General features: G+C 41.5%; 1 protein-coding gene across 1 annotated transcript in view; it reads right to left on the bottom strand.

Moving 5' to 3' along the window:
* PPP2R3C (protein phosphatase 2 regulatory subunit B'', gamma) overlaps positions 1-12554 on the bottom strand; it is a 43621-nt gene that overhangs the window by 15602 nt on the left and 15465 nt on the right. The window contains exons 4-9 of the mRNA XM_015416397.1: positions 12452-12554; positions 9935-10032; positions 7547-7617; positions 5400-5532; positions 1602-1657; positions 1448-1523 (exon numbers count right to left, since the gene is read on the bottom strand). The exon at positions 12452-12554 is cut by the window's right edge and continues 10 nt beyond it. Coding sequence (XP_015271883.1) covers positions 1448-1523; positions 1602-1657; positions 5400-5532; positions 7547-7617; positions 9935-10032; positions 12452-12554 — 537 coding nt within the window. The remainder of the gene's footprint in view (positions 1-1447; positions 1524-1601; positions 1658-5399; positions 5533-7546; positions 7618-9934; positions 10033-12451) is intronic.

Genomic DNA, 12554 nt, shown 5'->3' with positions numbered 1-12554 from the left:
GAAGTACAGCGCCTAGTGCCAACACAGCCGTTGCGCCAAGCTCCAGCGCCATTGCATGTCCAACCTGCCCCCCTGCGAAACCCCTCCTCGGACTCCTCCAGGGAATGTGGTGCCTGCACAACCTGGCTGTGGGAAGTGCATCGACCTACGGAGCTAGGAGCTAGAAAAGATCCTTAAGTGTAAGGATGTGTCACTGACAACCAAGATAATTCATTCTATAGCATTCCTCATCACTATGTGTGGGAGTGAAACAGTGCAGCAAGAGGAAACTGAAATATAAACTATTTTTATTGTTATACAAGTATAAACCAAAAAAGACAAGTGAGTTCTAGATTAAATCAAGCCTGAACTCTCCCTAAAAGCTAAAATGACTAAACTGAGGCTAACAAAATTTGTGGCAGGGTAGGTGCTTTTGTGAGTCACTGCTCACTTCTTCAGCTAAACTGAGGTCACTTTCATGCTTTGGTCATATTATCAGAAGTTGAGTCACTGGAAAAGACAATAAGACTAGGAAAAGTTGAAGGTAGCAGGAAAAGAGGAATATCGAACATGAGATATGTGATGCTCAAGCACCCTCACTCCATCAGAAGGGTTAGTGGATATTGCAAGGCCTAATTTGAGTTCATGGGCATCTGTGATTTCAGACCTCTTGCTACCACCAGTGTTATCTCATTCAAGGTCAGACAACAGAATGTAGTAATTCGGTACATCAAGGGAACCTGTGTATAATTGGATAGTGTGATGGGAGGGGGGAAATAGAAGCAGAACCAAGCATCTTCTGGAAGAAGCAAAGACCATTGTTTTCTTGAAGATTCCTAAGAAGAACTTTGGTTGGCTGAGAGAGACCACCCGACTCCATGGAGCAAAGGACTATAATTGGGGCTATAGGCTAGTAAGGGATATGCTTCGCTATGGCTGTCTGCTATGGATAGAATGCTGCCATACTATTGCATTTTATTGTTTGGGTTTATATGCTATATTACCTTCTAATGCTCCTAAGAGGCTTGCCATCTGCAACAGCGGTATGCAGTGTATTAGATAGTTAGCTTTGTTATTTTCTTGTTACCTAGACCTGACGACACTGTACTTGATAGTTGATTGTTTTTAGTTCATTTAATAAATCTTTAATTACTTTGACAAAGTCTGGTTTATTGTGTGCAAGCCTAACTGGAGGGATTCACAGGTAAAATGGGTTTGCGGAATCATTCAGAAGTTCCATCAGTGGGAGCCAGGAACAGCAAGTGTTTCTTGACAAGATGGACTGATTTGTTAACAATAGGATGTTTTGGAGGTCATTCATTCATAGGGTTGCCATAAGTCAAAAGTAACTTGATGGCACTTAACACATTTAACACACACAGCAGCAAAAAAAGCAGTAAATATTTCACACAGTGGAGAATGCTGCTTTCAGAGACTGAAGTTATAGAATCCATATATGGGAACATACCATAAACCCTCAGTGCAGAAGGAGCAGAAAACCAGTTGGTTTCTTGACTTTCTTTAGAAAGTTCTTCATCCCGTAACTGAAGGAATATGGAAATACTGAGTTAGAGCTCATTATATGTAACAACGACATAAAAAGTATACATCAAAATACCTACCTCCAGTAGGTCATCTAGGAAGCTGCAGGCTAAAATATCCTGTATTTTTATCTTCCCTAGAAGAAAAAAGTTTTAACAAAAATAATGTATAGGTATTTATGTACATCACACCTAAGTCAACAAGAACAGTGTTGCTCTCTCTCCATCTAGAATGCATATTAGCGCCCTGACCTGGATAGCCCAGGCAAGCCTGATCTCATCAGATCTTGGAAGATAAGCAGGGCCGACCCTGGCAAGTATTTGGATGGGAGACCTCCAGAGCATAGCAGGGCTGGGAGGCAAGCTATCAAGCCACTTCTCTGAATGTCCTCCATGCCCCAGTAGGAGTCGCCAGAGGTTGCCATGACTTCCAGGCATGGGCACACATATACACACACACACAACATAGAATGCATATTAGCTGGCTACTGAAGGATAATAAGTGAATGGCTGGGGTATACTTGGGGCTACAGTAAGGCCTGTTAGACTCTATTTTTTCATGAGGCTTGCATGGGAACATGCATTTTAGTGTTTCAAAACTTTTCCATCAGTCAAAATAAGAGCAAATCAGAAGTTATTTAGTCTCTATTTAGAAGTTATTTAGCCATTAGCCCTTCACAAGCAACAGGAAAATAATTCAGTAAGAGCTTCCTATTGATCAAAAAGGTATTCTTCCAGAGAAAATACTTTCACATCTCTTTGAAAAACAGGAGAAGTTCTCATACTTGTACAGTTTCACTGTTTTTACTGGTATTCTCTAGTCCTGATGAAGACCCCATATTCCTCCCAGGGCTCTTTTTGTAGCAGGAACTCCTTTGCATATTAGGCCACACACCCCTAATGTAGCCAATCCTCCAAGAGCTTACAGAGCTCTTCTTACAGGAGCTACTGTAAGCTCTTGGAGGATTGGCTATATTAGGGGTGTGTCGCTTAATATGCAAATATACCACCACCGCGATGTTACCATCCGTCTACTGTACCCTGGGGTGGGGGGTAGATGTCGCCCGAAGAGCTGTGTTTGGACAACGACTATTCCTGGCGCTCACGCTGTTAAGAACGCTAGCCGCTGTGTATTATGTAGAATGTATGTAGATGTATGTAGATTTGTAGCACCGAATTTTAATTGTTTATATTATTGTTTTATTGTTTTTAGGTTTTATATTGTTGTTAGCCACCCTGAGCCACTGGGTAGGGTGGGATAGAAATCCCCCCCCAAAAAAACGAGTACCTGCTACAAAAAGAGCCCTGTAAATCCTCACTATAAATAAAAACTAGACCCTGGGGGGGGGGGTCATTCTTGAATTTCCAAAGTGAAAAAAAACACATTATTTATCAAACTTCAAAACAGCTCCAATATGTTCAATGGGGTATTTAAAAGGAACAGAGCAAAACCTGGGGCTTGGATCTGCTGCAGCATTTTCCTGGGGGAGCAGCATTTCAAAGGGTATTTTAGGCTGCAACAGAAAGAGAAGGTGAGAAAGCCACACTCTGCAGGTGGAAACCCTTCCATCCATGGAAACTCCCTACTGGATCCAAGCCTATGGTTCTAAAGTACAAAATTCAGGATTGCTGCTGAGGCTACAATAGCAAAATGGAAATATAGCCCCAGGGCCCAATTTTGTGGGACCAATATGATAACTACTAGGATAACTACTAGGAATAAATAAGTTGTATATATTTCCACAACGGAATCTAGAAAGAGGCTCTGGGCGAGTGCCCTGGCCTTGGACACTCAGCGTCAATTTACTGTGGTGACCTCAGCAGGGTATAATGACACAGAACTTACCATTTCCTCCAGGGGAACTGATCTCTGCCATCTGAAGAGCAGTTGTAATTCTGAGTGATCTCCACCCCTCTCCTGGAGATGGACAACAATGATTCCCCAGGAGGAATGGATGGTGGACTCTATGGAATTGTACCTTTCTCAGGTTCCACCCCTCTTCAAACCCCACCCTCTCCAGGCTCCACCCCTAAAATCTCCAGGAATTTCCCAACCTGGAGTTGGCAGCCCTATCTTCTTCCCAACCAACCATCAACCTACCCTTATCTGCCCCTAATCTCTACCATCTGGAGAGCAGTTTTAATTCTGAGTGATCTCCAGCCCTCCTCTGGAGATTGGCAGCAGTGGTCCTCCAAGAGGAAAAGTACAGTCTTTCTCCGCAGTGGAGACCAAAGCCACTTATATCATTCTCCTCTCCCCCTTTTGATCTGTACAACAACCCTGTGAGGCAGGTTAGGCTGAAAGTCTGTAATTGGACCAAAATCACCCACTCAGCTTCTGAAGCAAGAACCTGGGTCTAGCAGACCCTGCTCTGAAGTGCTAACTGCTATGCCTAGGGTAGCCAACTTCCAGGTAAAGCCTAAGGATTGCCGGGTATCACAACTGAAGTCCAGACAACAGATCTCTCCCCTCCTAGAGAAAATAACTGCTTTGGAGGATGGGCTCTATGGCATTCTATTCTATGGCTTCTTTAAACTCCACCACAGAATATTCAGAAATTTCCCAACCTGGAGAGGTGGCAACCCTAGCCAGGCCTGACCCAATGACTTCCATACAAAGGCCTGGAAATGGCTTCATTCCTTTCCCTTTTTACTGACAGAACCAAGCTTGGTAGCCCAGCAACAGCCACTGGGGGAAATGTTAATCCCACAGAAGCCAAGAAGGCTGGCAGTGGGCGGGGGAGAGGGGCAGACCCAGCACCCAGCCAATGGCACACCGCAAGTACTCGAGTGGCGGTTGATGGGCCATTGGCTGATAGAGCGCACTGCACAGCCAACGGGAGAGCTGGAAATGACCACTACATAAGGGAATTATATATATAGAATGACTGAGACCTCATGTATTATGAACTACCTACTTCCATATGAACCTATCCGGCCTCTTTGGGCATCTTCAAAGGCCCTGTTTAGGGTTCCTCCACCACTGGCAGCTAGATGGGTGACAACCTGAGAAAGGCCCTTCATGGTTGTGGTACTGAAAATTTGGAACTCCCTGCTCTAGCAGATTCGTCTGTCCCCTTCTATTGTTGTCTTTCACCAGTCAGTGAAGACATTCTTTTGGTTTGGAGATTCCCTCACTAGCTCTTAGTAGCCCTCCTATCTCTGTGTTTATATTTGTCCAAATATTTACATGTTTTATTGAATTGTTTTAAATTTGTTATATATATATTTGTATTTTTAATGCTTTTAAAATATTTTAATGTTTGGAATGTTGCTGCCTTGAGAAATTTCATCTGGGTAGAAAGGTGGCATAGAAATGTGTTAAATTAATAAGAACACCCAATGGCTAAAGCTACAGCAGGTGGCTATCAAAGGTTAGAGTATGCTATTGCACATTATAGTAAGAATCAGTGGAGTCTGCTGCTTGTTCTAGATCACTGCTTTTGTGAGGACAGCACCCCAAGCCTTAGCCAGTCTGTGCCAGCCTAGGAACTCCTGTGTGCAGAACTCAGCTTTGCTTTTCTTATCCGATTATTCTGATGATCAGCTAAATGGTGCTGTGTTAATTGCATTCCACACAAGCGACGCAAAGTTGATGTTATTAAATTATTTGCAAGTATTTGTCTGGTGTATTATTATCCTACCATTAAAAAGTCATAATGGAGATCCCAAGCATTCAGATGATAGACATGCTACAAGAAGTCCTTCATAGGCAGGTGAATGCTGTGCTCAGGAGAAGCCCCATTGTGCTAACAAGAAGCAATACGTACAAAGCTCAGACTGCAGAACTGAAAGCTAGGAAAACTCTCCACATTAAGACAGCAAATTCCTACGTTCATTAAAATAAATTTTGTAAAAGTTGGCAGTAGATGAACTTACCTGTTCTAAGGGGATCTAAAAAGAAGAAGAACTTCCTGACTGCAGTGCAGACATAGAATGAATAAAAAGATTTTTCTAAACCATCCAACTGTGGCAAAGTGGGGATGAGTTCCAAGATATAATTTTCTAAGTCCTAGAAAATAAAACAAGAAAAATCAAACTGTAAGTAAAGCTGTATCTGAAGAAGTGAGCAGTGACTCCCAAAGGCTCACACCCTGCCACATATTTTGTTAGTCTTTAAGGTGCTACTGGACTCTTGTATAATATGTATGTCAAATCTTAGTCTGTCTTTTGTTTAATCTTCTGCTTCTAGGGTAGAATACCACTGAACACTTTCTTGTTCTTTTATTGGGGAACTGGGTCTCTTAACAGTTTTCTCCCAGGTTTCAGATACGTTTTTATTTCATCCAACTAAATTTGTATGGTATAGGCTAACTAAAATTGGTCTCACGCTGGATTTAAGCCACTGACTGGTAGAATTCCTGTTAATGTAGAATGATGGGAGTTTTTAAAAGAACAAGTTAAGAGTCTGTGAGGCATATTGTGTGCGTGTGTGGTGTTTGTGTGTGAAATTCCTCCTGACTCAGTACTCTTCTTTAGCCTCATAAGATTAAGAAGAACTCAAAACGATAACCTCATAAGGGCTTAAGCAAGCCGGTTTCCCCATCTTTCTTTTTTAAATTCCCTTCCCTTTCCTCTTAAAGTTATATTTAGCTCTTCCAAACATTCTGTGCCTGCTAGAACATTCACTAATTTCATCAGGCTGCTTTTGAACATTTTTAAAATTTACAAACTAATAGTTTCCTTCTCACCCAAGCAATCTGCCAAATATGCAGAAACTCTAATCTTGTCCTGTTTCCCTACTGATAGACATTCTCCTTTCAAGATAACTAACTCTGAGAAGTCACACACTGGAGATCTGCAAGGAACTGTGGGGGCGGGGGATGAGACTATTTAGAAATTCTCTCCCCACACCCAGGTCTTCTCATGTAGGATTCTATAAGCTCTTGGGTGCTTGAGCAGGTCAGTTCTCTTGTCTCCCTCTTCTTCACCTTTTAACTAATCATTTAACATTCCATGCCACATCCTGGAACATGTCTCATCAAGCTGATTTTTAACGCTTTTGGTTAATTTATCAAATATCTCACTTTGAACTAGAGCTCAGATCAAAAAAGCCAGTTAATGGGTTCAGCTTCAGGAAGGAAATATGTTTCTACAAATTTAGAGCAGTCCCCAGTGGTGGTGGTGGTGGTGAAAAGTGCTGTCAGGTTACAGCTGACTTATGGCGATCCTGTAGGGTTTTCAAGGTAAGAGATGTTCAGAGGTGGTTTGCCATTGCCTGCCTCCGTATCATGACCCTGGTACTCCTTGGAGGTCTCCCATCCAAATACTAGCTAAGGCCGATCTTTTAGAAAATACCTAAGCTTAACAAACCCTGGGTGGTTTAACCTCCCCGCCCCCCCATGGAGAAGTGATATCTGTACATAGACAGCCAAGCAACTCAAACAACCTCTCCATATTTGCACATGCCTTGCTGTTCTCTCTCTCTCACACACACTCACACATTTATTTAGAAATTATACATTTACATCCCAGTGTCCCTTGTCTATCCTTCTCAAGAGAGATGAGACAGAGGATGCAAGGAAAAAGGGATAACACACACACTCCAAATAATACTGTTATCTGCTCACCCTTACAACATCCTTGCTGACACATTTGATATTTGTTAAGAGGCCTCTCTACCAGAAGCACAAAATAAGATAAAGATAAGAGGTTGATGTTCTGTTAAATAGGATCATCCAGCTCAGTACAGCAGAATTAACAAGTTAGCCCTGAACATTCCTTGCAACTATGCTTTCTCTGGAATTTACTGGGTACTTATCCGAGTGAAATATTCCACAGTGAATAATGCATGAACAGAAATGTTAATTAGACAGATAATTCCAATACTGCATTACCTCTATCAAACAGCTTCAGCACAACACTACTTACCTAATATTTCCTAGGCCAATCTTCTTACTAACTATAAACAGAATATGCCCACATTACCCATTTCTCCTTGTCAAATTAAGAGACCAGAAAGCAAATGCTTGGATACTGTGATTACACCAGATAAATACATTTCATTATGAGCATAGGTTACTTACTGATTCTCTGAGATAACCTTGTCCAGCCACATCATATAGACTGAGACCTATTCTTGTCTGGTAAAGCCATACTGTCAAACCAAAACAGAAATATTATGATGGAATCTGTTTTGAGGGAAATAATACACTTGGCAACACAAAACACACACACACACACACACACACAGAACATGCATGGAAGCACTGATAAAATTTCCTAATATACTGAATTCAATTCTCATAAAGCCAAATTCTGCAGATCCACAGAAAACTAAATAAAATAGTTATATTACATGCATATGCAAAATTACTTTCTAAACAATTAAAAGAAATGGAAACAGTGTTATTTATGCTAGTTTGGGTTCTAATTGGGAAAAAAGAGGTGCAATAAGTGGAGGGAACCCAACTGCACAAGCTAAATACAAACAGCTGCTTGTATGGATAAAATTGGCAAGCATTTTCCACTGTGAACAAGCACTGCCTTTACAGTGCTAGGCAAATGAATACAAGCCAACATGTCTTCAGCAAGCCAAGTGTCTATCTGAGCGAAAGAAAACAGAATAAGATTTCAAGCAAACACTTCATTTTATGACCCATTTCTACTAGAGAAAAATTCTCTTCCCATTTATAGATCCATGGGATGGAACTAGCAAAAACTTGCATGAGGAAGTGATATAATTTAAGCATTGTTTAACATTTTATGGTGATTCACCAGCAGGAAGGCAAGTGAACCGATATAAGGTAATGGCTGAAAGAACGAGTGGAGATTTGATAAGTCCCTTATTTCACAACGGCCCACCAGAAAGGAATACTGTGAGGACAGTAAGATGTGAAATGGCTGGAACACTGAAAGCACTGTATAAATGCTCAGTATTAACAATACAAGTAGAACCATTAAAAGAGTACTAGCAGATAAGGATTTTCCCTTCGTTCCCCTAATCTCATGATTATTGAAACTGTGGAGGCCAACACAATGAGCGAGAAGGAAGCTGAATCACCCCCTCCCACCCCCTCCTCCATAAACACAGCTCCAGAGGCAGCTCCAGAGGCAGAAGGGGAGATGTTGCCCCCTCCAGCTTTTTTGTCTACATAGGTCCCATGACTTTGAGAATCACATTTCCAGGGATGAAAATGACTGCTGAGTGAAGTGGATGTGAAAAAAGCCCACATCTGCCTTCACAGAAAGCATCTGAAAAGCCTCCAATTTAATGATCATATACTGTTCCTGTTGGCTTATAGTACAACGTCTAAGGAAGTCACTACATTAATGGTTCTCCTTTCAGACATCACTTGTATTTGTTCATTTGGAACCTGAGCTCTGAATGTCATACACTGAAGTAATGCAGTTTTTGTGCATTGAGAGTATCAACTGGCAGCTCCTAGATAACAGCCAGGGGACCAGATACCTGAGTGCCACCCCCATCTCTTTCTGTATGAGTTGAAAGAACCAGATTTGGAGGGGCAGGCATGCCGTCACTTTACAGGGGATTTCTTCATAGTGCCTTGGAAGCAGGAAGGCATTTCTTACACAGGTTTTGGCTTGTGTAGCACAACTTGCTGGGTGAATACATGGCAAATATACCACTCAGGTCAGAAACAGTGTGCAAGAAGCTCACTGTTACTTCTCACCTGGCAGACCTTTTGCACAAAGCAACAGCCTGCACCAAAAGCCTCTATACAAATTTTGCTAGACCCAAAAGAAACCTTATTTTGTTATGTAATTATATAAAATATATAAAATATTCTGTTAAATTTTGATTTTTCTCTTTTGATCTGCTATTCAAGGGAATTTTTTATAGACTGTCTTCTTTTTTCTAAACTCTCAAAAACAAACTTCCAGGATATTTTTTCCCTTTATCCTAGGGTTGCCATCCCCCCGAAGGGGATGGGTTTTCTCCCATTTTCTTGCCCCGATTCACCACTTGCCAACTGGCCAGCAGAAGGAGCCCCACCACCAAAGAGCCCTGTCACACCTGACACGATGACGTCACCTCTGAGTGATGTCATTGCGCCAGGTGCACCATACGGGGGACACTCTAGCATTTGTCTAAAACTCTATGGTGACTATAGTTTTTGGCCGAATGCTAGAGCATTCCCTGCACCATGTGCCCAGTGCAATGATGTCACATCCAGGTGATGTCATTGTGGCATGCACACTTCCCGCGCATGCCAGAAGATGCAGTAACCCAGGCTGGAACCCCCCACTGGCAGCCAGGTAAGATCTGGCAACCCTATTTGACCCACAGTGGTAAAAAGGTTGCATGTTAGAAAATAAAAATTAAACCCAGGATAATCATTCTTGTTAGAGTCTATATTCCACAGTCCAGCAATGTAAACTGTTTATCTTCTTGCTATGAAGGTTCTAGAATTACTGCAAGCATATTATCACAGGATTTGAAACAAACCCACCTTTTCTCATAACATAATTGAAAAACTGCATGATAGATATCCTTCCGTAAGGATCATTGTGAAGTAACTTAGCGTAGACTTTAGCTGTGAAGAACTGCCTGAGAAACATAAAAAGTAACAATATTGAAGTTCTCCAGATCAAATGTAATTCAACCAAAGCCACAGTAAATTTAATAATTTTAAATTATCCTGGTAATTATTTTGAGGCAATGCGAGGGATAGGTTTGGATTCCTCTACGTTTCTGTTTTGTGACCCAATAGAATATGAAAAGGCAAATCACAGAAACATGTGAAATGCAGTGGGGATGAGAAACTACTCATCACCACTCTTAGACTTTTAGCATATATGTACCAAAGCCACATAAAAACTCTCATAAATTCTACATATATAACAATCTACTAGAGACTTTCCAATAAGATATCCCTGTCTGAGGACCAAATGGTATCTTAACTAGGAGATGAACAGTCCCATTGGGGTTTTTTGACAATGAAAAGCTGCCAAAGGGAAACAGGCAGCTTTAGATATGGTGGCTGTGGTGATGAGAGAGAGGAGGAGCAATTCCTCTGGGGGAGAAGTAGTTCAGAGTAGATAACCATAAGTCATTCTCCCCTACAGCCACGGATCTCCTGTACAACATTCATTTGGTCTTGAGCTAGTCTTAATCATGAAAGGTTTGTCTCAGAGACATATCCTAGTTAAATGGAGCCTATAATTCTATTTGACTCAGTAAAGGAACTCGTGACCCTCAGTTTGGAAGTAAGGAAGCATCTTGACTCTAACTAACCCTACCTGGCAACTAATCCCCCCCCACACCTATATGTAATGGTTGAGGAAATTCTGTTTCACTGTATCTGAAGAAGTGTGCTTGCCCATGAAAGCTTAGAAGAGAAGAAGAGATTGTATTTATACCCCGCCCTTCACTACCCAAAGATGTCTGAGAGCGGCTTGCAAACTCCTTTCCCCTCCCCACAACAGACACCCTGTGAGGTAGGTGGGGCTGAGAGAGCTCTTAACAGAAACTGCTCTTTTTCAAGAACAGCCCTTATCAGAACTACAGCTTGCCCAAGGTCATCCAGCCAGGTGCAAATGGAGGCGTGGGGAATCAAATCTGGTTCTCCCAGATTAGAGTCCACGCACTTAACCACTACACCAAACTGGCTCTCAAACGGGCTTACACCTTGAAGATGCCACTGGACTCAAACTTTGCTTTTCTTTGGAACAAATCTCTGACTTTTAACATCAACTAGGTACCACTGGCAGCAGCTGGAATGGCACAAGGAGAAATATTCACTGGCTTCAGAATTAAGTACTGGAGCTTCCACATGACCTTGAGCTGTCCTCTTTCCAAGTTTTCTCTGCCATTAATAGGCTTGTTTCCAAACCTGCTTTACTCTGATCTTTTGAGAAGAATGCTGTACCCAAGCATGTTAGCATGCTATATGGAAGAAATGGTGCACATTGAAAGGTGCTATTTTCCCAACATCCCCCCCCCCCCAAATGCCACTACAGGGCTTTTTGCTCATTTTTTTAAAAATAGTAATTAATGTAGCATTGCAGCAATCTAGCATCACTTGTATTTCCGTTTCAAATTATAGTTCCTCTGAATTTTAGTTTTCAGTTTAAAAAATGAAGTCTTCAGCACTTTTTATTTCAGAGGTAGAAGCAGAAGGTACGGGCAGTTTTTGTCCCAGTTTCCTAGAACAGGAAAGGGAAGCAGCAAGACAGCTAGAGGGATACTATTTGTACATTGATCTTGTGCTATAGCACCACTGCAACAATCTATTGCCATTTATCTATTTCAAAATTTAGTAGAAGCATTATAACACAATAGCACATGTATGATGATAAAAAGGGAAGAGGGGTGGAGAGTCAGTACAGCAGCTGTGACAACGGTGTCCCTGAGAGCCAATGCAAAGGCACTGCAAAGCAGCTGTGAAAGGGATTTTTTAAAAGTATGACAAAAACTTCTATGTGTGGAACTATTGCTAACACACATACCTTTGGCACTAGCAACAGCAATGAAAACAGCACAGAGAATCCTTACTACGTGGAAACAACTGACCAAACCCATTAGAGAGCCTAGCAGATGAGGAGACCCAACTAAATGTGAACTTGAAGGAAGAGAGAAAAATATACACTGCCCTCAACTCCTTGGAGGAAGGATGGGATAAAAAATGTACTACATAATAATTCCTTTGAGCGATTTGAAAGGCAGAAGGAAGAGCAGACACACTCCTGGCATATATGGGAAAGAAATTCCAAATCTGATTCAACATCACTGCTTCAATACAGTCAGCAGAAATCTTGCTGCCACAGGTTTATTCTAAGATTAAAACTTAGTAGTTCAATTTTGCCATAATTTTAACTAAACCGCTGTTGTAGTGTGTTCCAAAAACTCTGCTATGAAGCTGTCTAGAAATTATATACATCTAGAAATTATCTAATTTAGTTCTTTGTCTAGTTAACTGAAAACTGTACACAACTAGATTAAGCATTTTGAGAATCAGCAGCCTTACTTGCACTTGGATCCAGCTTTCTCGCCAACTTTCAAGAAGTTTTCATAGTTGATCATTGCTTCATCCCCCATCATTGGTCGTGTCTGATGTTTGTCCAGCAGAA

This window comes from Gekko japonicus, unplaced genomic scaffold (genome assembly GCF_001447785.1).
Source record: "Gekko japonicus isolate JY-2015 unplaced genomic scaffold, Gekko_japonicus_V1.1 scaffold1540, whole genome shotgun sequence".
In the NCBI taxonomy this organism is placed as follows: domain Eukaryota; kingdom Metazoa; phylum Chordata; class Lepidosauria; order Squamata; family Gekkonidae; genus Gekko; species Gekko japonicus.
This window is presented reverse-complemented; position numbering and strand designations above follow the sequence as displayed.